The sequence below is a fragment of the Canis lupus genome, chromosome 26 (assembly GCF_048164855.1).
Source record: "Canis lupus baileyi chromosome 26, mCanLup2.hap1, whole genome shotgun sequence".
NCBI lineage: Eukaryota > Metazoa > Chordata > Mammalia > Carnivora > Canidae > Canis > Canis lupus.
Window position 1 is genome coordinate 11,064,541 of NC_132863.1, and position 27,984 is coordinate 11,092,524.

The 27,984-nt window shown below is 36.4% G+C and overlaps 1 protein-coding gene across 3 annotated transcripts in view; it reads left to right on the top strand.

The window, feature by feature from the left end:
* ESF1 (ESF1 nucleolar pre-rRNA processing protein homolog) overlaps positions 1 to 23,559 on the top strand; it is a 65,792-nt gene extending 42,233 nt beyond the window's left edge. For all 3 annotated transcript variants that reach the window (XM_072800015.1, XM_072800016.1, XM_072800017.1), the window contains exons 10-14: positions 5,225 to 5,346; positions 9,912 to 9,999; positions 17,899 to 17,981; positions 20,710 to 20,856; positions 21,625 to 23,559. In XM_072800015.1, coding sequence (XP_072656116.1) covers positions 5,225 to 5,346; positions 9,912 to 9,999; positions 17,899 to 17,981; positions 20,710 to 20,856; positions 21,625 to 21,918 — 734 coding nt within the window. In that variant the 3' untranslated portion in view covers positions 21,919 to 23,559. The remainder of the gene's footprint in view (positions 1 to 5,224; positions 5,347 to 9,911; positions 10,000 to 17,898; positions 17,982 to 20,709; positions 20,857 to 21,624) is intronic.
* The last annotated feature ends 4,425 nt before the right edge of the window (positions 23,560 to 27,984 follow it).

Below are 27,984 nucleotides of genomic sequence, written 5' to 3' on the forward strand. Positions count from 1 at the left end.
ATACTTTGGAGGTGTCTTCTATGGATAGCGCATTGAATGTTTTGGGAGATGCCAAATTAAATGTTATATGAGAAACTATTTACAGTCTAAGTAGCTTACCTATACTCTTATCATTATCATCTTTATTATGATGTCTGTGTGTTGTTCCCATATAGTAGCTATAACATATTCTAACAGTATTAAGTGTATAAGAAGAGCATTTGTTGCTTCTGGCTGACTGGTAATTTTTACTGTTTACTATTGTCCCCCAAACTAAATGTTATTTTACTTTTTTAGTTTCATGCATTGTTGCCCTCTGTCCATAAGGTTGGCAACAAATTTGACTTGTTTATCCTTTCATTTGTCAACATTTATTAGGCGCTCTACTAGCCACCAGGGTGACTTTTACTGGGACTGGTGGGGAGACAAGCTATGGATGGCCTCTACCCTCATGGAGCTTGCAAGCTAATAAAGGAGATAGCCATTAATAATTTTAAAAATCACACAAATTAGTGAAGTTGCAACTGTGATAAATGGTATAAAATTAAAAGAATATAGCATTGTAAGAATTTAAGAGAGAGGGATTTACAGAAGTTAAAATAGCCAAATTCTGAACATTCTAAACAGTTTCTTGTTCTGAACAAGTCTTGAACCAACTTCAAAACATTTCAAATCTCCATCTTTCTCATTACAAAGATTGATAGTTTGACTCATCCAGTATACTTTGAAGATATCCTAAGTACATAATCACTTGATTAACCATGGAGAAAAAAACAGGCCACTGGTGAAGATCCCAGTGGCATTTTACTCATATTATTACTTATTAGGGACCAAGTATTCCTGTGACCTCTATTATATAAGTAAATGTGTTCTTCCCTCTCCCCACACTATTGAGGATGACTGGCCAGTTTGAATGGGTGCCTTTGATGTCAGTGTTCCTCACAACATGGTTGTTGGTTTTCCTCTAAAACTCTTATGCTCAGAGTGAGTTCAAGTTGGGAGTTCCTGCTCAGGGATGGTGGTGGTAGTTACATTTTAAAAGCTACTTTTGAAATTGAATGTTACATTGTTTGATTTAAACTTACAACCATAAATAAAGATAGAGCCATAAGTGTTCATAAAAATTCTCAATGGATCCTAAGTCATCACTTAAATAAAAAGTGCCAGCTTCAGCCTATATCAGAAATCTTAAAACATGTATTTCGTTTTTAGTTTTTAGTTTTTAAAGATTTTATTTATTCATGAGAGAGAGAGAGAGCTAGGCAGCACAAGCAGAAGGAGAAGCAGAGGGAAAGGGAGAAACAGACTCTTCCTGCTGAGCAGAAAGCCCAGTGTGGGGCTCAATCCCAGGACCCTGAGATCCTGACCTGAGCTGAAGGCAGACTCTTAACTGACTGAGCCACCCAGGTGCCCCGGTATTTTGTTTTTATAAACAAAACCAGCTATAGTACCTAGTTGAGTTAATATAAGTTATTCATAGCCTGCCTCTTAAAACTTTTCAAATATTTCAAATGAGTAAGGTCAGGAGAAATATATATTTTTGTTTTAGTGGATTTTGAAAGCATATTTAAAAGTATTTTTGTATGTATGCAAACAGCCAAAATAATTCTGAATGGATTGAGCTTAAAATTATTGTCTAAATTGAGTCATCTCTGTTCATGGTTGGCTTTCAAAGGGTTTTCTACCCATTATTTGTAGGATTATTGATGTTATTTTTAACTAATTCGGCAGTCTTTGGCTATACACTTAAATTTTTTAGAAAAAAATTTGTGCAAAATAAAAACAGTTCTAATGAAGTTCTTTTTTAGTCACATAGTGGCTGCTCTCAAATGAGGCTGAAACTGTCTGAAGAATGTTCTTGTGCATATGCCAGGAGACTTCTGGGATGGACATATTTTTAAGAACCAGAACATAAACAACTGTGATCTGTGGCAAGAGATTTAAATGACCTCATGATGACAATGAGAACAAAGCATTTTAAAGTTATCATGGTGTTGTGTTAATTCAATGCAATGTGTTTGTCATTCTACTTAATACACATTTGGTGTATTTAAGTGAGAGCCAGGCAAAAAAATTAGACCATATTTAACTGAAGATAACTATTTCATTGTTGTTATAAACAAACTAAAGAGCCCCCAAAATATAAGGTATTTTCTGAGAAGAATGTTTCATGAATTATTCTAGAGCTGTAGGTCCTTAAACACATATACACACGCTCCAAACCACTTTGGGATAAAGGCCATTTATTTATATCCTAAAGATTTGATTCATTTTCTGTTGGAGAGAGTATGTTCCAAACTTGCAAGATCAAACAGTTGGCTTGAAATAAGAATTCCTCCTTCAAGACAGATCAGTTAAGTGTTTATTAAGTACTTACTATGTATCTGGCACTGTGTTAAATATTATGAAATACAAAAGAAGGTGACTTTAGCTGCCTTTGGTTTACTTGGAGGAAAACTCTAAAATGAAAAAGATATTGTATAATCAAGTAAATACAATAACATACCTTATGTGATGCAAATGAAATAACCCTTCTTTTCAGAAATGACTTCTGGTCATTGTCTGTAATAGTGGTTCTCGGGATCCCTGGGTGGCGCATGGGATCCCTGGGTGGCGCAGCGGTTTGGCGCCTGCCTTTGGCCCAGGGCGCGATCCTGGAGACCCTGGATCGAATCCCACATCAGGCTCCCGGTGCATGGAGCCTGCTTCTCCCTCTGCCTATGTCTCTGCCTCTCTCTCTCTCTCTCTTTCTCTCTCTCTCTGTGACTATCATAAAGAAATAAAAAATAAATTAAAAAAAAATAGTGGTTCTCAACTAGGGGTGATTTTGTTCCCAAGAGGATATTTGGCAAAATCTAGAGACATTTTTTATTTTATGACTGGGGCTATTGGCATCTAGTGGATAGTGCAGAGATATTGATAAACTCTTTACAATATACAGGGTAATTCCTCACAACAAAGAATTCTCTGGTCCAAAATGACAATAGTGCTGTAATGAGGAACCCTGCTATAGAACCTACAGATGTCAGTGCTAATAAGTTTTGAAGTTATGGGAGCTGGCCTCCCATCTTCATGTAGACCTCTACTGCCCCACAGATGTTCTTTGCCTAAGACCCTTAGATCCTTAAAGAAAAGAAAAGAAAAGAAAAGGGCATTCAGTATTTATAAGCCCCTGAACACTGTATGCAAGTTTTTCTAGTAGTGTTTCAGGGAGAGAGTCCGTATTTTTTTTTTTTTTTTCCAAATTCTCAAGGTATCCATGTTCCCAAAAAAAGGTGAAGACCCTACTTGTGGAATAGAAGCTCATAGTGATTAAGACATATCAAAGCGATGTCCTAAAAGAGACAATGATACAGAACTTTTCTTAGCATCTGATAAGAATTGTGAGCATTGTGGTAAGTTTCAAGGATCAAAATTAAACAATACTTCTTGGTGAAAAAAAAGATTTCTAGGGACATCTGGGTGGCTCAGCGGTTGAGCATCTGCCTTTGGCTCAGGGTATGATCCCTGAGTTCCGGGATTGAGTCCCACATCAGGCTGCTTGCATGGAGCCTGCTTCTCCGAACTCTGCCTATGTCTCTGCCTCTGTCTCTCTCTGGCTCAAATAAATAAATAAATAAATAAATAAATAAATAAATAAATATTTTTAAGAATTATCTAAATATATTAATCTAATATTCTGGAGTAGTAAAATCTTTCCTAATGTTTAAGGAAGTTATACTAGAATACCTTAAAGATTATTTAAACATATCTAATAATACAATACTGTGCATATAGATTAGACTGGTCTGATTGTATGCTAACCCACAGGCATACATAAACATTATTTTGTTTTTTAAAATCAACTTATTTTGTCAGGATTTGCTGCTTTCTTACAAACAAGGATCCCAATTTACATTTCCTAAATGCTGTATATCTATCTATTCATTCAGTCAAATACCTAGATATCATTTTATACAGTTCCCATTTCTTCCAAAAAGAATTTAGTAAAGAGAATTTTATTTTTCTCATAAGAAACGTCTTCAAATTGAGAGTTGTGTTTCTAATTTAGCATTCAGTAAATCAGAGATCTTACCAGCCGTACATCATAAAAACAAATCTACATAACCTTGAGTATGTAGATAATTTAATACTTTCTAAGTCATAGAAATTTGAAGATTCAGTTTTGGCTTAAAAGCAAGGAAGGGACCTTAGAGATCATCTATTCCAGCTGTTTCAGGCTGTTCTTTGAGGCCAAGACCCAAAACATTACTTTTAGTTGTTATGTATTTGGACTTCTACCAAATATTTTCTTTAAGGGGGTGGGGGGAGGTGTATGTGGGTGGGAACGTTGAATGCTTCTGATCTAGACCAACCTCCTTTTGCAGATGAGGAACCTGAGGCCCAAAGCTTTGGTTTTATCCTTTTACTTTATACATTTCTTTATTCTGGGTCAAATCAGCATTTTAGATTTATCTAGTTATAGTATAGAGGATAACCAAGCAATTACAGTCGTGTGGCTTCCTAGCTGCATGTTCTTAGGCAGGTTGCTCAGTGCTCTTAGTCTCAGTAGGTTCATCAGAAAAAAAAAGGAATTGTTATATCTTTAGAATTATTTTCACCTTAGAATTTAGAGTTTATCTGGGAAGATCTGGATTGACCATGTCTCTCTTAAAAGGCATTTTTTAATCATTCCATTTAGTATTGTTTCTCTGAAATGAATATTGTGTCATATAAATAGTGAAGCTGCCTCCTCCCCAAATTGAGCTGTGATGTCCAAAAAGTACTACAAAATAAAACAAATGTATTTATTATCAAAGGTGACAACAGAGTAATCACATTTGCTTTACTCTGGCAGTAGTGAGGGCCTTCAAGGACTGATATAGGTCATCCTCAGGGCTTTTTCTGTCCCACTCTTAGTCCAGTTATTACAGAAGCCCCCTAGAAACACAAATTAGGAACTGCAAAACATAAGAAAAAAGAACCTTTAAAGATGAAGTACAAGAGCAGATAACATTGAAAGAGGTAAACCATACAAAGTGGAATCCAAACTTGGTGGTCCTTATGATCTTAAGGATGTATATCACAGAGTACTTGAGAGATTATGAGCATTCTTTCCTCCTGGGACATTTCAACAAGGATTGCCTTACTAATCGGTTTTTGTCACCTGTAGTTTCCAGGGAATGCAGTCTTTGGGCAATAGAAGCAATTAGAGATAATGAATGAAGATAGAACATTTTAAACTGAACTCTGTGTTTTTTCTTAGGTTTGAAAGAAAGTGCAGAAGAGATGGTCAAAAACAAGTTGGAAGGAAAAGATAATTTGACCCCCTGGGAACAATTTTTAGAGAAGAAGAAAGAGAAAAAAAGACTGAAGAAGAAACAGAAGGTATCAATGATTTTTTGAGGGAATATTTATTGAACAGCAACCATATATCAGAAGATACCAGGTGCTTGGCATCCATTATCTCATAATGTAACACTCACTAGAGTAGGCCTTATTATCATAATTTTAAGAAAGGGGAAAGGCAAAACCCAGTAGCTTAAGTGTTTTCTGCAAAGCTATGTAATGATTAGGATTTATAATCCTAATAAAAGGCGAGCCACCTTAACTACTGTGCTCTAGTATTTTACCTTTATATGCCACCTAAATAAAATACATAGTTTAGTTGATACCTAGATAGAAGAGTCCTATTCTAGAGACTAGGAAGGATGCATACAGATTTTTTCACTTGAGGATATATACATACAGAAATTTTTTTAAAGATTTTTCTATTTATTTATTTATTTATTTATTTATTTATTTATTTATTTATTTGAGAGAGAGCGCACAAGTGGGAGGGGCAGAGGGAGAGGGGGAGAGAGTCTTAAGCAGACTCGCCACTAAGCACAGAGCCTGATACAGGGCTCAGTCTCATATCCCAGAGATCACAGCCTAAGCCAAAACCAAGAGTTGGATGCTTAACCAACTCCACCACCCAGGCCCTTCTACATACAGAAATTTTTGATGTGAGTGAAATTTTTTCTCTCATTTCTATTTCTCAATTTGGACTTTGCACTTGTCAGTATTATCATATGGATCTATTATATTAACATCTTGTCATTATAACTCTTTAATTAAGGATGTTTCCTCTGCACTAATATGTTGTCTTGAAAAGTCTGATTTGACTCCCATTATTTGAGGGTAACATCTTTTCCACAGAGTCCTTAGTAATAGCAGACACCACTTAACAGTTTTTGCCACTAAAAGTACTCTATCTTATCACTGAAATGCAGCATGCTAGCAATACAGTTATTGCCTTAAGATACTACCATTAATCACAGAACTTTGCAACTTGAGTCATCTTAAATGATTTGTTCTAGTTCAGTCCTGATGCTTTATGACTGTAGAAAAATAATTGATGCATCTCTGGCTCCACTGCTTGTTAGTGACCAAACTGAAACCAAAATCTGGATCTCTCACTCCACTGTACTGTATTGTTTCTCTCTATCCCTACATAATCTTGTGCTTTTTGACACAGCTATGACTTTCATTGCTTGTAAAGATAGAGGGCTGCAAGATTGAATGATGCACTGGAGGGATTTTTAATACTCCTATTTTAGTCAGTGTTTCTGGAAATAGATAAAATAAGGATAGAGGGTAAGAGCCCTGTCCTCATTGATATGCTGTCTCTCCTCTTCCTTAGAACTTCTTTTAAAACTAAGTAGGTAATAATATGTCTTCTAAATAGAATTTCACAAATTATTCAGCCATCAGTTTATTGTAAAACGTATAAGTGGGTCTTTTTTAGGTCAATAGAGTAGTCCCTTGTTTCTGAGAACTTTAGCAACTATTCTCTTTGATTTTCATTTGCTGAACACCTTGAGTTTATCTTGTGCCTTTATTCTTTCCTTCATTGGACTAAGACTGGACTTGTTTTATAACTGCCATTAAAAGGACATCTGTTGAGTGCTAGTTTGTTCTAGACTCAGTGCTCTGTACTGGATCAGTTCTGGGATTCCAGCAGATCCCTTCCATCCACAGTTTTTCATATAGAGAAGAGTTTCAAGGATTTCCTTCATGTAAAAAATATGTTTCCCCTTTTCCTTTCTGTGATTCAGTTTTGACATTGAGAAATTATTACTAAAGAAATTAATACATGTTTATGTGTCATAGTTGATGTAGCAATAGTTTAGAGCTAAAAGCAGTAAAAGAAGTATGTGAATAGATACGTAGCTAGGTATGTAGGTATTCCATAATCTTTTTTAGAAACATAATATTACTACTGAAAAATTCTTAGAAGCTCTTATTCTTAAAAGAATATTAATATCAGGTCACCTAAGTGGTACAGTCGGTTAAGCATCTGACTGTTGGTTTTCATTTAGGTCGAAGTCTTGAGATTGAGCCCAGGACTCAGCGTAGAGTCTGAGTGAGATTCTCTCTTCCCTCTCTCTCTCTACCCCTCCCGATTATGCTCGCTCGCTCTCTCAAAAATAAATAAATCTTTTTTTTAAAAAAGTTATTAATATCAAAATGAATAATCCTTAGGGCTTGGTGGGTCTTCTTCAGCATGCAAGATGATGTTTAGCAATATGCATTCTGAATATTTTATTAAAATGACTAATTTTTTAGATTCCTGGGAATAAAACTCCAAATCTGGTTAGTCTGATCTTAGTTCTTATGTTCTCTTCATTTTATAGGCTTGATTTTTTTTTTATTTTTTTTTTATTTTTTATTTTATTTTATTTTTTTTTATGATAGTCACAGAGAGAGAGAGAGAGAGAGGCAGAGACACAGGCAGAGGGAGAAGCAGGCTCCATGCACTGGGAGCCTGATGTGGGATTCGATCCCGGGTCTCCAGGATCGCGCCCTGGGCCAAAGGCAGGCGCCAAACCGCTGCGCCACCCAGGGATCCCTTGATTTTTTTTTTTTTAAATATTTTATTTATTTATTCATGAGAGACACAGAGAGGTAGAGAGAGAGGCAGAGACACAGGCAGAGGGAGAAGCAGGCTCCATGCAGGAAGCCCAACGTGGGACTCAATCCCAGGTCTCCAGGATCATGCCCTGGGCTGAAGGCGGCACTAAACCGCTGAGCCACCTGGGCTGCCCTATAGGCTTGATTTTTAATTTAAATATTCTGATTTAGTAGACTGTTCAAATTTAATTAGGAAAAACCTAACCAATAAATCTGCTTAAAAATAGCCTTTTCATGGATGGATTACAGATAAAACAAGATAATTGTTGAAATTGGGTGATAAGAAAAGGAGCTTGATTAAGCTGGCCTTACTGTTTTTCTATATGTTTTCATTTTCATAATAAAAAATCACTGTTTAGCAAATAAATTGTTTTAAATGATAACCCACAATGTACTATTCAACTATCGATAGTCACTGCAATTTCTCAGTTTTGTGAAAGAAAAGGCCACCTCCTTTCACTGTCCGCCACATAAAAATGTTCTTTTCTTTAGAATGTCTGTATCATTTCATTTTAGCCTCTTTAGCATTTCCTATTTTGTTTTTTTGTTTTTTTTTTTAATTAATTAATTTATTTATTTATGATAGTCACAGAGAGAGAGAGAGAGGCAGAGACACAGGCAGAGGGAGAAGCAGGCTCCATGCACCGGGAGCCTGATGTGGGATTCGATCCCGGGTCTCCAGGATCGCGCCCTGGGCCAAAGGCAGGCGCCAAACCGCTGCGCCACCCAGGGATCCCGCATTTCCTATTTTGAACTATTACTACTGATATATGTGTCTGTTTATGTATCTAGCTTTTTTTAATAGATTGTAAAATTTTTAAAGAAACCATGTATCTGATAGATTTCATTTCTCCCCAAAACCCTACATAGTTTTCATATTTATTAAATACTCCATGAACGGGATCCCTGGGTGGCGCAGCGGTTTGGCGCCTGCCTTTGGCCCAGGACACGATCCTGGAGACCCGGGGTCGAATCCCACGTCGGGCTCCCGGTGCATGGAGCCTGCTTCTCCCTCTGCCTGTGTCTCTGCCTCTCTCTCTCTCTGTGACTATCATAAATAAATAAAAAAAAAAATACTCCATGAATATTTGTTGAACAAAAAAAGAATAACTCAGATGGCAGTCGTTTTGTAAACCAATCCATTTTAAAAACTGGTTGAATTCTAGATAGAACTATTTGATTTAAAAGAAATGATAGGGGCAGCCCCAGTGGCCCAGCGGTTTAGCGCCGCCTTCGGCCCAGGGCGTGGTCCTGGAGACCCGGGATGGAGTCCCACATCCCTGCATGGAGCCTACTTCTCCCTCTGCTGTGTCTCTGCCCCTCTCTCTCTCTCTCTCTCTCTCTCTCTCTCTCTCTCTCTTTCTCTCTCTCTCTCTGTGCCTCTCATGAATAAGTAAATAAAATCTTAAAAAAAAAAAAAGAAATGATAGTACTATATGGTCTTGATGATCACAGTTTCGTAATATAGCTTGAAGTCCGGCATTGTGATGCCACCAGCTTTTGGTTTTCTTTTTTAATATTCCTCTGGCTAATTTGGGCCCGTCTCTGGTTCCATACAAATTTTTGGATAATTTGTTCTAGGGGGCGAGTAGGGGATAGGATAATTAGATGATGGGCATTAAGGAGGGCATGTGATGTGGTGAGCACTGGGTGTCACATACAACTGATAAATTATTTTTTTAAGATTATTTATTTATTCATGAGAGACACAGAGAGAGGCAGAGATGTAGGCAGAGAGAGAGGCAGGCTCTTCCCAGAGAGCCCGATGTGGGACTCAATCCCAGGACGCTGGGATCATGCCCTGAGCCAAAGGCAGACACTCAACTGCTGAGCCACCCAGGCATCCCTGATAAATTATTGAACACTACATCTGAAACTAATAATGTACTGTATTTTGGCTAATTGAATTCAAATTTAAAAATAAATAAAATAAATGATAGAATTTTTATTAATGGTCTTTGAAGTAAAATATATGTATTTTTACATTGAACTTAAAGGCTCTTGCTGAAGAAGCCAGTGAAGATGAACTTCCCTCTGATGTTGATTTGAATGACCCATACTTTGCTGAAGAAATTACAAAAATAGGTAAGCCAGCCTGTATTTGAGTTTCTAATTGGAATTTTTTTTTAAAAAAGGTGGCATGGATAGAAACAATATAAGCACTTACTTTCTTAAAACTCTTAGAATTTGTGTAGCTCTTTTAGTAGCTTATAAGCAGTTCTGTCCAATGGGGTACATTTCTCAGGTAAGGAAAGGACAGCATGCCCCCTGTACATACAGAAAGTAATTTTATTAGGAGGCTTTTGGTGGTATGATTGATTTAATGGTTTACTAGGGATTCTTTTCTCAGAAATATCCTTGTAGAAGGATTGATGAGAGAAAAAGGAAGTCAGTTTCTTAGGTGCTTTCACTACTTTTTTATGATGCGTCTACCTTAGGTTTTTGCAGAGGCTATGAAAAAGTAATAAAAGTGTGAAATAAATTTGTTGATGATTATGTGCATGTGTATATAATTTTCTTTTAATTTTTACATGGTATTTTAGTATAAAAGCTTTTCTGCTCAAGTATACAAAAACATCTATCTTCCATCTCATCCATTTTACATTTATCCTGCTTCATCATTATAGATGAAAGCCAGCTTCCTTCCCTTTTCCCTTGGATCCCTGAATTATTTGGCATTCATTTCCCTATATCCAAGGAGCTTTATTTCCATTGCATATGCACTGCTCATTCTTTCCTGAATGTTTTCATTCTTACCTTTTTGGTATGTGTAAATGTGTGTGATAACATTCAGACCATACTTAGACAAGTCAGTGCAGGAACTACTGTAAGCATTTTCCATTTGTTCTCATTCCTTTTGACTTTCCCTGATGTAAATACCACACACATGAACTCCAAAAGGCTTGCTCTTGGAGTAACTCCAAGCTGGCATTGTAAAGAGAAGGATTTTATGAAGTTTCCCTGCTTCTTGTCCCTCATGACTAGTGGGCCAGAATAGTTCTCAACAGGAAAGTCAAAATTGCTCAAAATTATTTCCTGGTTGTTATAGCCTTTTAGCACTGACATTTTATTGATGAAAAGGAGATCAAGATGAATAAAGTCTGTTATAGGATGTCAGATTCTTAGGAATTGGAAAGGGAAATGGAAACTTAGCATACTCTGCTTTTTATCATACCTGAGCAGTCATTTCTAGAAGATGATGGATTTTAGCCTTATCCTCTGATTTCAGGAAACAAAATTTATAATGGAGAAATGCAAAAAGCATTATAGTTTCCTTGTTCTCATTCCAGAGTGCTTCATTTGGCATATACAGTCTGGTCAGATTGTAGAACTCGGGATAGGATTCAGAGAGTAAGTTAAAAATGTTTTGATGGCTTGGGGTAGCTTGTTTCCTGGAATCAGCACATTTAAGTTATGAATAAGCCTTCTCTAAAGGTAGTAGCAGAAGTTCCAAGGGAAAGTATAGATAAATTTGTTTGCTTTCAATATGCTTTTGATCTCAGAGTATATCCTAGGAGTAATTATTTATATCTGGGCTAAAGTTGTTTATTTTTTATTTTTTATTTTTTTGGTTTTTTGATTTTTTAAAAAAGATTTCATTTATTTATTCATGAGAGACACAGAGAGAGAGGCAGAGACATAGAGAGAGAAGCAGACTCCATTTAGGGAGCCCGATGTGAAACTCGATCCTGGTACTCTCAGATCATGCCCTGGGCAGAAGGCAGATGCTCAACCACTGAGCCACCCAGGTATCCCTATTTTTTTTTTAAGATTTTATTTATTTATTCATGAGAGAGAGAGAGAGGCAGAGATACGGGCATAGGGAGAAGCAGGCTCCATTGCAGAGAGCCCGATGTGGGACTCGATCCCAGGACCCCAGGATCAGGCCCTGGGCTAAAGGCAGTGCTAAACCACTGAGCCACCCGGGCTACCCCCTATTTTTTTTTTGTTGCTATTATTTCAGATTTTATTTATTTATTCATGAGAGACAAGGAGAGAGAGGCAGAGACATAGGCAGAGGGAAAAGCTGGCTCCTTGCGGGGTCCCCAATGCAGAACTCGATCCCAGGACCCCAAGATCACAACCTGAGCCAACGGTAAATGCTCAACCACTGAGCTGTCCAGGCGCCCCTGAAGCTGTTTCTTTAAAAGGGAAAAAGAAAAACAGAAAGCTTGAGGAAGTCTATGGTATTAGGGAAGACATGGTAAACAGGTAAATAAAGGTATTATGAGAACATGATCAATGTTTAAAAGAAAATAGGGTAATATAGAAGGTATAACTGAGAGGAAGGAGAGTAGCTTACTCTAGTTGTACGGTTGGCACAAAGGGCTTTTCCAAGGTGAGGATATTTAATTAAGACCTTTAGAATGAGGAGTCCAGCATAAAGAATGTTGCAAACAAGGGGAAAGTACCTAGAAAGGCTGTGAGGTAAGAAAGAGTTGTGTTGGAGAAATTGAAAGACCCCACTATGGCTGGAGCATAATCAGAGGAGTTTGGTGTGAGACCAGGATACTGGATCAACCCTGCAAGGTCTTGTGTCATGGCAACACATTTGGATTTTACTCTCCTGACAATGGGACACCATTGAATGATCTTTAAGCGAGAACATGATGATCTTGTGTGTATTCTGGTTCCTGTGAAGAGCACAGATTGGAGCATTGGTGAGAGCTGGGAGACGAGGCTTTTTGCAAGAGATGATGGTTGCTTTAGATAGCATGCGAATAATAGAATTGGAAGGAGAGAAGTAAATGGAATTCTAGATGTATTTTGGACGTAGACTTGCTCACTTACTTGAATAAGGAAGAAATTTAGCATAATTCTAGATTTTTGGTTTGAGTCTCTGGAAGAATATTCTTCCATTTTTGAGTTAGATAGTAATGTAGGAATAATAGGTTTGGGTGGGAAATAAGGTCAAGAGGTATTAGTTTATATTTATAAAGGAGTCTGGGGCAGCCCTGGTGGCTCAGTGGTTTAGTGCCACCTGCAGCCTAGGCCGTGATCTTGGAGACCTGGGATCGAGTCCCACGTCGGGCTCCCTGCATGGAGTGTGCTTCTCCCTCTGCCTGTGTCTCTGCTTCTCTCTCTGTGTCTCTCATGAATAAGTAAATAAAATCTTTAATAAAAAAATAAAAATAAAAAATAAGGGTGTCTGGGTGATCAACTGAGAAGTCAGTGCAGATACAAGCTTAGGAATCAGTAGCATGTAAATAATATTTCAAACTGTGGAACTGGAAGTAAAAAGCATTGATAAAAGAGGAGGATGCAGGATGGGCTCTGAGGTTGGGTAAAGCCTACACAGGTACTATTACTCTGTCATACTGGTGAAGGTACTACTTTGGAAGGTAGGGGAGGGGGAATGTTGAAGAAACTGAGAAGTAGCTGTGGAAGGATGAAAAGCATTAGTGTTTGGAACGGTGTATAGTTCAAGCACGGTTGAACAGAACAGAGACATTATAAGCCAGATGGACTTGGATACATTTATAACACCTTTGCCCTTGGCAATCCCATAGAGCTAAACTTACATGCTCTTCAGAATATGGAGGAATTGAGTTCATTGATTAATGCCAGACCTGGTGCTTGGCTTGTGTTAGGAGCCAATGTTAGTACTAGAAATCTTTTCTCATTTTTCCTTCTATTTTTCCCCCTACACTATAAACTTGCTACAATTTTTTTTTCTAAACTGCAAACTTGATGTCAGTGAGAGTTTCAGAAATATGATGTACATCTAGAATGAGTTAAAAGTTATTTTTTTCTTAGAAATGAAATATAGTTGACCCTTGAATAACATAGGTGTGAACTGCACTATGAACTGTGAATCCACTTTTACGTGGATTTTTTTATGATACAGTACAGTACTATAAATATATTTTCACTTATATTTTCTTAATAAAATTTTTTCTAGCTTTATTGTAAAAATATACATAGTACCAACAAATATACAAAATATGTGTTAATCAACTGTTTATGTTATTAAGGCTTTAGGTCAACAGTAGGCTAGTAGCTATGTTTCAGAGGAGTGGATTTTTAACCACGTGAGGGGTCAGTGCCCCTAACTTCTGCTTGTTCAAGGGTCAACTGTATTTGAAAAATCTGTTTATTGCTATCTAATTGCATAAACTCTTTAATAAGACTGTTTTTGAAGAAGTAGAAGTTAAAGTACGTCACATGTAAATATACCCTATTAAAATGTATCCTTTGCCTTGACTTTTTTTGAGAGAGAGAGCGCAAGGGGAAGAGCAAAAAGAGAGGGAGAAGCAGACTCTCCACTGAATAGGGAGCCTGACGTGGGGCTCAGTCCCAGGATCCTGAGATCATGACCTGAGCCAAAGGCAGAAGTTTAACCAGCTGAGCCACCCAGGCATCCCTGACTTGACAACTTTAGATATTTGATAAATGATAAACTACCATGAAAATCTAACAATATGCTACCCATACTTGATTCATTCAAGCAGGATGTTTAGTGCTGCATGTATATGTTGATTAACAGTTTAAAAATGCTTTCATATGTATTCTGTCCTCTAATCCAAACTTCAGCCCACTTTATAGATGAGTAAATTGGAGCTCAAAAAATTTAATTGCACAAAGGCCAGTGGTAGATGGTAGAACCTGAGTCTTAATGGACTCCCTTTACTTTTTGTAACCGTTGAAGTATGTTGTAAAGACCAAAGCCAGAGCCAAGACTCATGTGTATAAGAGGTGAACATGGGGAATTGCTGGATTTCCAAGCAAAGCCAGAATGCCCAGGTCCAGAGGATGATTAACAGACTGTATCTGTATCTGATTATGGGCAAGTGGTCTTCTACCTTGCTGCAAAAACATTGAACTGCAGGGGAGCTTACTACTCGTGTCTGGTCAGTACCGAGATGGCCTTTGCCCTCCAGTGAATTATTTTAACTGTTCTCATAAGAAGGGCTCAGCTGAACCCTTTGGAGGAAGTTTTTTTATGAGAATACTTCTCGGACATTACAAGTAATGGAAAATGGAATTTCCTTTGCAGATATTCCTTTTACAGGTCAACTTTTTGCAATACATCTTTTTCCATAGATATATTCTGGTTCATTTTTTGCTTAAAGTGATAGTATAGTAGACTCAGTAAGGATTGTTTAAATTTATTTTTTTAAGCCATAACATCTGATTTAGAATCTCTGGTAGTATTTAACCTGTTAGAATCATCCATGTGCACTTTTCACAGCAGTCCCAGGACACATATTTCTTACTTGACAAAAAGATGTACCGAAAAGTAAAGATAACATTTCAGAACAGAGGCTTTCATTTCCCTAGTACTCTTCATCTAACTTAGGTCTGATAACTTTCCAAACAGAAACAAAAACAATTCTTTTTAAAAATAATTAAGGTGTGCCCTCTTAGTATGATCTTGTTAACAGTGCAGAAAAGATCTCTACACATTATTTATCTTCTGACTAAACAGTTTGGGCCAGCACGGTAAATTCTTTGTAAGCAAAGAAATTTTCATCATGTTAAAATTAGATATCATTTTTAGCTCTGACCATTTTGGAGATTCTTTTTTTTCTTCTTTACTACAGTCTTTCTTTCAAGTTTATTTTTATGGCTTTCACCAGGTTGTTATAAAATCCGGAATAGTTCATTGTGGGTTCTTTGAAATTATTTCCCACAGCTGTATATGAAGATCTTTATCTGCTTTATGTATTAATCATATACAGCCTGTTTTTCTTTCTTGCCACAGAACAATCTTCTGCATATGTCACTTGTCCATTTACTTCAAAAGGAGCTCTTGCCTTGAGAACATAGAAGCAGAAGTAAACTTAGGCTGTAGAAGTCAGACCCTAAGAAAGGGAACTTTGATGATATTTATATAGGTAGATAGATACATACATATTTTAAAATATAGAAAAAGTTATAATCTCAAAGTAGATACATTGTTTCCTGAAAAACATTTAAGGTAGGAACAGTAAGGATTTTCACTTTAGAAAGAAAGGCTGTCTACAAATATTTCTTCCTGGAAGTAGACAAATGACTTGGTAGCCCTGAGGGGTGAAACTAAGCAGCACTTTTATGCTGGACATGGCTTAGTAGTACAGCAGGGACTTAGTGCTCACGGAGCAGTTTGTTAAAGCCTCTCTCAACTTTTAGGCTTACTTTTCCTGTTATCCCTCATTAGCTGCAGTTATTCAATCATTATATGTTTTGTGAGGTTTTTTTTTATTATTATTATTTCACGACAAAATGTATTTTAAATGTATTTTAAATGTATTTATACATTTAAATGTATTTTTAAATGTATTTTAAATGTATTTTAAATGTATTTATTTTTATTTTAAACTCTTTCTTTAGAAAGAGTTTTAACAAGGAGAATGACGTTTGATAGCGAAGGAGTGTTGTTTAGTGATTAATAGTAGAAAGCCTGAGCTGGACTGCTTGGGTTTGAATCATAATTCCTTTGCTTAACTAAACTTAAGAGAATTACTTAATTTCTCTGTGCTTCAGTTTCTTCATCCACAGAATGAAGATTACAACAAATAATAGAATCTACCTCATAGCATTGTTCTGAGGATTATATTAGTTAATATATATATAAAGTAAGTAAAATAGTAGTACTGCCTGATACACAGTGAAGTGCTATGTAAGCATTAATCATTATTACCTTAGAGACTATCAGTTTCTCTGTTGAGTAGAGAAGATTGGCATTGTTTAATAATATTCTAGAGTAACAGAACATGTCTTTGTCGATTCTAAAAACTCTTACTCGTTAGACTAGTCTTTCATAGTTTAGTACCCTGATACCGATTCCCTTTGCACTGTTCCCACTCCAACAGACACACACAAAAAGGAAGAAAACAATAAGGCATCAGCATGATCACAAAGGAACCCGAGGTATCTTATATATGTGTAGTAATAGCAAGCACTTTATAGCACCATGTGTCAGGTATTAACTGATCTCTTCACATTTACCAATTTATTTAGCCTTCACAATAACCCTATGAGGTAGGTGCTACTATTATAATCCCCATTTTACAGATAAGGACACAGGCCCAAACTGCCACAGCCTAAGTGAGGTACAGGTAGAATTTAAACCCAGGCTAACTGCTCCAGGTTCAAGTGCTCTTAACTGCTGCACATGACTATCTCTTATTTAGGACAAGGACATCGCTAACATCTTGTGGCTTACAGAAGCCCCTGAGGCCCCGGAAATACAAGCTGTGTACCAATCAGGAGCCACTTTTACTATAAGCAGTTTTGCCTAATAATAGGGCTAGAAAATTAACTGAAGATCAAATTTGTCTTTAGAGAAGGAAAAAATTTTGTTAAACTTTTACTATAAAATTCTTACTATAAAGATGAATTTTTCATTTTCCAGATGAGTTTTTTATATATGGAGTTTTAAGAGTTTATATATTAAAATCACTTGTTTTTCTTTGTGATTTCTTCTATTATCCTTGCACTAAGAAAATATTTCTTCTATTTAAGATCAGGAAACCATTCTCGATTCCTCATAGGGTTGTTTTTTTTTTTTTTTATCTTAATATTTAACTCTTTAATGCACCGGCATTTGGTTTTCCTGTACATTATGAGGTGAGGCTATAACTCGATTTTTTCCTCTAGAATAAAGTGGATCTCCCAGGAGCAGTTATTGAATAATCCCCTTTTTCCAGTGATACATGGTATTGCATTACATTACCTTACTAAGCCATACTGTTCTATCATATGAGTGAATGTTGAATTTTATCAAATGCCTGTTCTGTATCTACTGAAACGGTCTTATGGTTTTCCTTTTTTAGCTAATGATGAGGCTATACATTACTATCAGAAGAAATTCCTTCTTTATAATATTCAGTCACCCTATCCAGATGTATTTATTTCATTCATACCCATAGTTATCTCTCAGTGGTATTTTTTTTACTTTCTTTAGTTTTTATACATTTATTGATAAGGTTATTCCTAGATATGTTGTGTTTTTGTTCTTAGTGTAATTTTTCACCCTTATGTGTTGGTTTGTTGTGCCAGGTATAAAAGAAAAGAAAAAATCAATGAAATCTACAAAAGATGGCACATCTCCAGTGGAAGATGCTGACATAGAGAGACAAAAGGTAAAACATCATTGTTACATGCCTAGTAGATAATTGATAGATACAATTTAAATGAACTTATCTACATGAGTTTCTAGTGTCCCTAATGAAAAAAAATAACTGACTTCAGTAATGAAATTTATAAATAAATTATGAAAAGTATAATTAAATATTTTAACAGTATAGGTTTTTTTAAAAGATTTATTTATTTATGTGAGACAGAAAGAGAGAGAGCATGCGTGGAGGGGAGGGGCAAAGGGAGAGAATCTCAAGCAGACTCCACTGAGTGGGGAGTCCAACATGGGGCTTAATCTCACCACCTGAGGTCATGACCTGAGATGAAATCAAGTCAAACGCTTAACTGCCTGAGCCACTCAGGTGCTCCTAACAGTATACTTTTTAAGTACAAACCTTTTTATCTTTTTATCAAACATTTTTCCAGCTAGTACAAAGTTGAAATGTTATCTCAAATCCAAGGCATTTCCCTTTTTGTTTTTTTTTTCCCTTTTTGACTTAGAGGAAAATAATTATTAAAAAAATTCTTGCTATAACTAAGTCAAAAAAATCCTACTATTAAAACTTTGATATAATATTGCCATAAGTTTAATTTTTTACTTTTTTTAGTTTAAATTAATTAACATATACTGTGTTATTCGTTTCAGAGGTAGAGTTTAGTGATTCATCAGTTGCATATAATACCCAGTGCTCATTACATCAAGGAGCCTCCTTAATGCCCATCACCCAGTTATCCCATCCCCCCACTTATCTCCCCTCCAGCAAACCTCAGTTTGTTTCCTATAGTTAGTTAAGAGTCTCTTATGTATGGTTTGTCTCCCTCTCTGATTTCATCTTTTATTTTTTATTTTGTTTTATTTTTCCCTCCATTCTCCTTCTTAAATTCCACATAAGTTAAATCATATGATTGTCTTTCCTTGATTCACTTATTTTACTTAATATAAATATCCTCAGTTCCATCCATGCCGTTGCAAATGGTAAGATTCTTCTTTTTTGATAGCTGAGTAATATTCTATTGTGTATATATACTACATCTTTTTTATCCATTCATCTGTCAGTGGACATCTGGGCTCTTTGGCTATTGTGGACATTGCTGCTATAAACGTTGGGGTGCAGGTACCCCTTCCGATCACTATGTTTGTATCCTTAGGCTAAATACTTAATAGTGTAATTGCTGAGTTGTAGGGTAGCTCTGTTTTTAACTTCTTGAGTAACCTCCATACTGTTTTCCATAGTGGCTGCATCAGCTTGCATTCCCACCAGCAGTGTACAAGGGTTCCCCTTTCTCTGTATCCTCACCAACATCTCTTGTTTCCTGGCTTGTTCATTTTAGCCATTCTGACTGGTTTGAGATAGTATCTCATTGTGGTTTTGATTTGTATTTCCTTGATTCTGAGTGATGTTGAGCTTGAGACTTCATCAAGATATAAAGCTTTAGCACAGCAAAGGAAATAGTCAATAGAACCAAAAGACAGACAACTGAATGGGAGAAGATATTTGCAAATGGCATATCCAAAATCTATAAAGAACCTACCAAACTCAACACCCAAAAAACAAATAATTCAGTGACGAAATGGGCAGAAGACATGAACAGACATTTCTCCAAAGAAGACACAAATGGCCAACAGACACATGAAAATGTTGCCATAAGTTTTAATTCAATCTGAATCTGTCCTATAATTCAGACTTTGTTTTTGTGTTATTCAGTGCTAATTTCTCTCTTATTATGACAAACAACATAAATGTTAATGTTATAAGATTAAAGTCTGTCTTGGAAATGCAGTGACCTTTATGCTTCACTGACTCCAGAGATCCATGGCACAGATTAATACGTATTTTTGCTAAGGCAGGAGTTGGGGTCAACAATGTCCCTATGACTGATGTTTGTGTCACTCCCTGACTGGTCACCTAAACTCTGCATGATAATGCATCTTTTCTATTTTCCATTTATTGCACATTACAGTAATGCTCATAGAGTAAAGGAGCCCAAAGAAAATCTTTCTTTTGTGGAAAGTGGCTCTTCCAGTGATGGAAGTGAAAGGAAATTAAAGCAATCTAAAGTGGTAGTATAGAAAGATTCACAAAAGTCTGGAAGTAAACTCTATTTTCTCTAGTATACATGGGTGTTTATTTAGTTCCTCAAGGTTCATGTTTAATCCCATAGGTGGAAGAAAATTCCACTGTTTATTGAAAACAGACATACTTCAGAAGCAAATATTACGATTCTGCCTTCATAGTAGTATATCAATAATGAAAAAGTAAAGGCAAAAAAAGCAAAAGAAAAAAAAATTCCTTGCCATTAAAGCACAGGTTTGGAAAGTGTAGTTTGTTTCACAAAATACTACATGATTTTGCTAAGTTTAGTATCATTGCTTAAAAAGACCAAAGTGAAAATGAGAAAATTTTATTTGGGGGTTTGAGGACTCTTTCTTATAGCCTATTATTAACCAGTTACATGAAGTGAAATGTGGTCTTGTTTTTAAGTAAAAGCTTTCACTCCTCTCCTGCTCTTGGTGATGTTGCCTCTAAAAATTTTACCTTGTTGCTCTACAAAGATCTCTGGGTTTCTTTATGAGTTTTGGTAATCCACAATCAGTTTATGGATGACAGATGTCATCCCAGAGCATTAGTGACTGGGTTCTCCTTTCCTAGAAGGGCTATCTGTGCCCCATACTTCTGCTTGGGGAAGAAAAAAGACTGTTGTATATTTGATCTTTTTTTTTTCTCTCCACAGGCTGAAATGGCTTTGCTCATGATGGATGAGGAGGAAGAGAATAAGAAACACTTTAATTACAACAAGATTGTAGAGCACCAGAATCTGAGCAAAAAGAAGAAAAAACAGCTTATGAAAAAGAAGGAATTATTGGAGGATGACTTTGAGGTAACCGGGACAAAAGTCATTAGCCCCTTAAAGCTGGTGTTGAATTTAAAGTCAGCTCTGGAGATGAGCATTGAGCTCAAACAGCCAAAGTTAGCCTGAAATGATTTAGGAAGGGCCTGTAGTGGAGCCAAGCTACCTACCATCTTTCAGTCCAAAATAGCCAGTTCATCCCAGGGTGGATCAGATCACTGTTTAGTTGAGCACCAAATGAAGTATTGGCTTGTCTTTTGGTTGTAGCAAAAATACACAGCTTTGCTTTTTTTTTTTTTTTTTTAATACCTAGCTTTTAATGTTAACAATCACATGTAGTGTGATGCTCATGATGAGAAGGATATGCATACTCAAGCTTAACTGAGAAATACCAGGCTCCTGTCACATCTGTCACATGTCACAGACTCACTGTACAATGGCCACTACAGTAGGCCATGCTTTTTGTTTTGTTTTGTTTTACTACATCTCTTGTTTTTGTCATTCCTTCTTTTTCCTCTTTTTGCTAGTAATAACATATTCCTAAAGGCCATTCCACTCCTATGTGTGTGAGCCTGTACAAAAAAAAATCTACAAACTGCTATCAGCAACTACTTAATGACTTCCAAGAACAGGCCTTAAAACTCCATTGAAGATCTGTGGGAAAACAATTTTCTAATGAGTCAATACAAAACGCTCATATTTGTTATTTTATATAATCGACAACTCACTTTCAGACTTTGGCCCTATTTCTGGGCCTGGTGTTTCACTGGTTTAATGGTTTTCCTTTTGGATTTGCAGGTAAATGTTAAGGATGCACGGTTTCAGGCAATGTATACCTCCCACTTGTTCAATTTGGATCCTTCAGATCCTAATTTCAAGAAAACAAAAGCTATGGAAAAAATCCTTGAGGAGAAAGCCCGGCAGAGAGAACAAAAAGAACAAGAACTTACTCAGGCAATAAAGAAAAAAGAGAGTGAAATTCAAAAGGAGTCACAGAAGAGGTCCATTGATCCTGCCTTGTCAATGTTGATTAAATCTGTAAAAAATAAAACACAGCAGTTTCAAGCAAGAAAAAAACAAAAAGTCAAGTAGCTGTATATTGTTTCTTTTTGGATTGAGAATGTGTTCTCCTAAAGTATACTGAAGTGATTGAAGGGAATATTTATTGGGAACAAAGCTATTTTTCAAGAATATTAATAAAATCTTATTCTGACCATTGTAGAATTTCTCCCACTTGTATAACAATTTGACCTAATTGTGGATGATTGACAGATTTGTCCTATATATTACTACAGATTAATCATAATTAATTTAACAAATTAAAATAGGGGATTTATAAAACTTTTGTATTCTGTGACACTCAACCATACTAGTAGAAACTTACTCTTAGCCTAATTTTTTAAAAGATGGTTTACAATTGTATGTAAAAAATAGAGCAGTACCCAGTTTTTTAAGTCTGAATAAGAGTTATAATTTGAAAATATATATATGTTATATACATTAGTTTCTCTGGGAAGAGGAGGCAGATTTAGGTGTCTGTAAATTTATTTTTCTAGCCATAATGTATAGAAGCCAAAAATTTTCTTTATTTTGTTTGTTCATGTTTATTATAGTTTGTTTATAAAATTAATTTGTAGATAAAAGTGGAAAATATTTTTATTATTTTGTGTAGGACTGATTTATTTCATTTTATGCACCTTAAATAAAATACTCTCTGAAAAAATACCTGAAAAGTTGATTAAGAGGACAATTCAATGAAGAGGCAGTTCCAAGTTTATATTGCTTATAATTGTGTTTGAAATGTTTGTGAACTCTGCAATGATTTTTCTATTTGCAATAACAGAAAATTCTTCTGTCTGCCCTTCAGATTTTTGGAATGCTTAAAAGGGTAGATATGCTGCTATAGAGTTTAAGGAATCTGAATTCCTTTTAAAATTAAAGCACTACTTTAAGGCCTTAGTACTCCTGGATCTCATCTGGTCTATCTAGGTTTTGTACACTATTAACCATTTAGAGAGGAGAATTAGGTGTACTATCTAAATAAATGAAAATAAAAACCAAAATGGTCACTTGAAACAAATGATAAATATGGTAGCTTCTGAAGAACAGTAGTTGTTTAGCCACGTTTGTGGTTAATAGTAAACTTGACATTTTTGGTATAAAAATTTATGTGTTTTCAAGAATTAAAGGATGGAAAGGAGGTATGTGAAGATAAGGGTGTATAAACAGTCTCTGAAAAAAGAAAAAAAAACATTTAAATTGCTCATTATAACAGGAAAATGCAGAGTATTGTGTAGGAAATTATGGGTTTTTAAATAAAACACTGGCTTTGTTAAGTAACTCAGCGGAATAGATCAGTGTTCCTATTGATCCCATCTGTCAACTTCCCAGTATTTATCTACTCATCATTGAAAAGACCATGAAAAAAAAAAAAAAGAAAAGACCATGAATCTTAATATGTTTATGAATACAGTACATAAACAGTTTTATAATTATTCATATTTCATTTATGCAAGGAAAAATACTTGTTTCCTTTAAACTGTTTAATCATGATGTAGGGATTACTCAGTTTTATTTTAAGATTCCTGTGAAACTTAGCCCTTTGGTTTTTTGATTGGTTTGTTTTTTTGTTTTTGAGTTCTATGCTTTTCAGTCACTGTTTTTAATTATAAATCTCATTTTACTAGTCAGGCATGTAACTGCTTATAGCAAATAAATTGAGCTTGTAAGTTATGCATAGCCTTGGCTCCTTTTCTCAAAAAGTTGGTATTTTTTAGGTAGGAAAAAAAGGGTAGTATTGTCGGGTACAGCATTAAATAAACATTCCACACCAATAACGTGAAGATCTCAATAAATAATTGTTGGTAGTAAAACTCGGGATAAAAATGGCCACTGTCAAAATTCAGCAAACGATGTAAAGGTAGTTTGGGTGACTTATGAGGTCACATTTACATGATTTTTGTTGTTGTTGTTAGTATCCTTGATACCAAAACCAAAGACAGTACAAATAAAACTAGAGACTGACGTTAGTACCAAAAATGTGATTGCTTCTGAGAGTCTCATGTATTTATGTGTAAAAATCCTCAAAATAAGCATTTCACAGCCAACAACATTATAAAAAGAATTCTACACAATAACCAATGGGGTTTAATTTCAAGTACACAAAGCTAGTTCATTCAAAATCAACATAATCCATTATATTGACAGGCTAACGAAAAAGTATATGATCATATCAATTGATGAGATAAAGTATTTGACAAAATCTAACATCCATTCATGATCAATAATAGGTCTGGAATAGAAAATACCTAACTTGATAGAGCGCATTTACCAAAAAAACTAAAATTAACATACTTTCTAGTAAAAGACTGAACGCTTTCCTCCTGAGTTTGAGAACGAAGCCAGGCTGTCTTGGGGTTTTTTTGTTTTGTTTTGTTGTGCCCAAGATTGTGAATCTGAGAAACCACCAAGGAGCCGACACCAATGCAAGCGCACGAGGGTTTATTATCAAGCTCAAGCTTGGGTCCAAGTATACCGGACACAGCGGAGCAGGGACTTGGACCTCGAAGTGGGTTACAGCTGGGTTTTTTATAGGCTGGTCTAGGGGATTTTCAGAAGGGGTGGAAGAATTTCTCCAAGTTCTGTTTACCTTCTGATGTGGGGCTTTCAAGGGCATTGAGCTCTGTTCTCATTCTAATATGGGACTTTCTACCATGGGCGTGGGCTCTGTTGTCTTTCTGATATGGGATTACCTGCCGAGGACATTGAGGACATTCTGCAGTTTTTCCCATAAAGTTCAGCTCTTATTCACAAAGGCCTAAGATGGCTGTATTTGTGCTAATGATAAACTTTAGGTGGGATGGCCTTAATTTTTCTTGGCCTCCACAGTTTTTAAAGATTTTATTTATTTATTCATGAGAGAGAGAGAGGCAGAGAGAGAAGCAGGCTCCATGCAGGGAGCCCAACTTGGGACTCAATTCTGGGTCTCCAGGATCACTCCCTGGGCTGAAGGTGGCGCTAAACCACTGAGCCACCCGGGCTGCCCAGGCTGTCTTGTTTTAACCCTGTCTTTTAGACTTTCTGTATTCTGATGCTTTCTTTGACCAGTGGAGCCTTGCTAACCCTAGAGAAACTGCCCCTCACAGGGCTAGCCAATTCCTAGGGATAGTAAATAACTTGCAGGCAAGCATGCCTTTCAAATGCAAACCAATCCAGAGCCCATACCCCTTAACATCTCCTTTATTTTGCTTTCATATTCAGGGCTCTGTCTCCCTGCCCTAATCACTCTAGGGCCAGGAACCCAACTAGGAACAGCCCCTATACTCAAGAACCTACTAAAATTCAAATCCACAAATGCTAATAAACCTGCTTACCCTGTCTCACCCATTCCTCACCATAGAAGCCACAAACACAGCTTGCCCACATTTTCCCCTGCTTTCTCTGCCTCCTGACTAACCCTAGTGTTCTTTATGACCCCTTTCTGTGACGTACTATTCCTCATCTTTCTAAGGGATATGAGTATAAAAATTTACATCATGGAGGCGCCTGGGTGGCTCAGTTGGTTAAGCATCTGGCTTCAGCTCAGTCATGATTCCAGGGTCCTGGGATGAAGCCTGCTGAGCAAGGAATCTGCTTGTTCCTCTGTCCCTTCCCCCTTCACTGCTTATGTGGTCTCTCTTGCTCTCTCTCAAATAATAAAGTAAAAATTTAAAAAAACAACAAAAAAAAACTTCCATCATGATAGTCATTTCCATGTGTGCTTGCCTTACTGTATCTATATAAACAAATCCCAAGTACCCTTAAAACAATGTCCACTCATTCTCACTACTCTTGTCTAACACAATACTGGAAGTTCTAGCCACTGCAAGAAAGGAATAAAAATAAGCATACAGATTGGAAAGAAAGAAGTAAAACTGCCCCTATTTGCAGATATATGATTGCATATGTAGAAAATCCCAAGGTCTCTACAAAAACAAAAAACCTCAAACTAATAAATGAGTTCAGCAAGATCACAGGATACAATGTCTTGCAAACAAGAATTAATCACATTTATTTCTTAAACTTTTTTTTTTTTTTTTTTTTTTAATTCATGAGACACACAGAGACGCAGAGACACAGGCAGAGGGGGAAGCAGGCTCCATGCAGGGAGCCCAATGGGGGACTCCCATACCGGGACTCCGGGATCATGCCCTGGGCCGAAGGTGGACACGCAACCGCTGAGCCACCCAGGTGTCCCTAATCACATTGCTATATACTGTACTAACAATGAACATGTGGAAACTGAAGTTAAAAATATAGTTGTTGCAAAGAAAATAAAATACTTAGATAACAAATACCAAAACATGTACAGAATTTGTATGCTGAATATTACAAATTGCTGATGAAAGAAACCAAAGAAGGCAAATAAATGAGACATTCTATGATCAGAGGTTAGAAAACTCAACATAGTAAAGATGTCAATTTTCCCCCAAACTGATGTATAGATTAATGCAATTTCTTTCTTTTCCTTTTTACTCAAGTACAGTTGACACATAATATTACTTTAGTTTCAGGTATACAACACAGTGATTTGACAAGTTTATATATATGTCATGCTATGCTCACCACAAGTGTAGCTACCATCTGTTGCCATACAACACCACTACAATACCACTAATTGGATTCCCTATACTAGGACTTTTATTCCTGCAACCTTTTTTTTTTTAAGATTTTATTTATTTATTAATGAGAGACACAGAGAGAGAGAGAGAGAGAGACACAGGCAGAGGGAGAAGCAGGCTCCACGCAGGGAGCCCGACGTGGGACTCGATCCTGGGTCTCCAGGATCAGACCCTGGGCTGCAGGCAGCACTAAACCACTGCGCCACCGGGGCTGCCCAACCTTTTCATTCCATACCTGGAAGCCTATGTATCTCGCTCCCCATCCCCAATTTTGTCCATCCACCCCACGTCCTCTCTAGCAACCATCAGTTTGTGCTCAGTGCTTATGGGTCTATTTCTGCTTTCTGTTTGATTTTTTTATTCATTTGTTTTTTGGAATCCACATATAGGTGAAATCTTATGGTATTTGTCTTTTTCTGTCTGACTTCTCTCAGCATAATACACTCTAGGTCTATCCATTGTTGTTGCAAATGGCAAGATCTCATGATCTTTTTATGATTGAATAATATTCCAGCTGTGTGTGTGTGCATGCATCTTTATACATTCTTCTATCAGTGGTCACTTAGGTTGCTTCCACATCTTGGCTATTGTAAATAATGTTGCAATGAACATAAGGATGCATATATCTTTCAAAAAAGTGTTTGAAGTGTTTTTGTTTTCTTTGGGTGAATACCCAGTAATGAAATTACTGGATCATACAGTATTTCTATTTTTAGTTTTTTGAGGAAGCTTCATACTGTTCTCCAAGTGGCTGAACCAATTTAGGTTCCCACCAATAGTATGTGAGATTTTTTTCCTACACATCTTCCCCAACATTTGTATTTCTTGTTGTTGTTGTTGTTGACTACAGTCCTTCTGACAGGTGTATGGTGATATCTCATTGTGGTTTTGATTTGCAGTTTCCTAATGATTAGTGACGTTGAGCATTTTTTCATGTGTCCATTTACCATTTGTGTGTCTTTAGAAAAATGTCTGTTCAGATCCTCTGCCCATTTTTTTCAAGTTTTTATTTAAATTCCAGCTAGTCAACATACAGTGTAATACTAGCACAACTGTAGAATTTAGTGATCATTACTTACATACAACACCTACTGCTTATCACAAGTGCCCTTCTTAATACCCATTTAACCCATCCCTCCCCTACACACCTCCCCATCAGCAGCCCTGAGTTTGTTCTCTATAGTTATGAATCTGTTTTATGGTTTGTCTCTTTCTTTATTCTCCCTATGGTTCACCTGTTTTGGTTCTTAAATTCCACAGATGAGTGAAATCATATGGCATTTGTCTTTCTCCGATTGACTTATTTTGCTTAGCATAATACTCTCTAGATCCATCCATTTCATTGCATATATATTTGGCTATACACACACACACACACACACACACATACATATCACATCTTCTTTATCCATTCATCAGTTGATGGGCATTTAGGCTCTTTCTATAATTTGGATGTTGTTAATAATGCTGTTATAAACATTGGGGTGTATGTATCCCT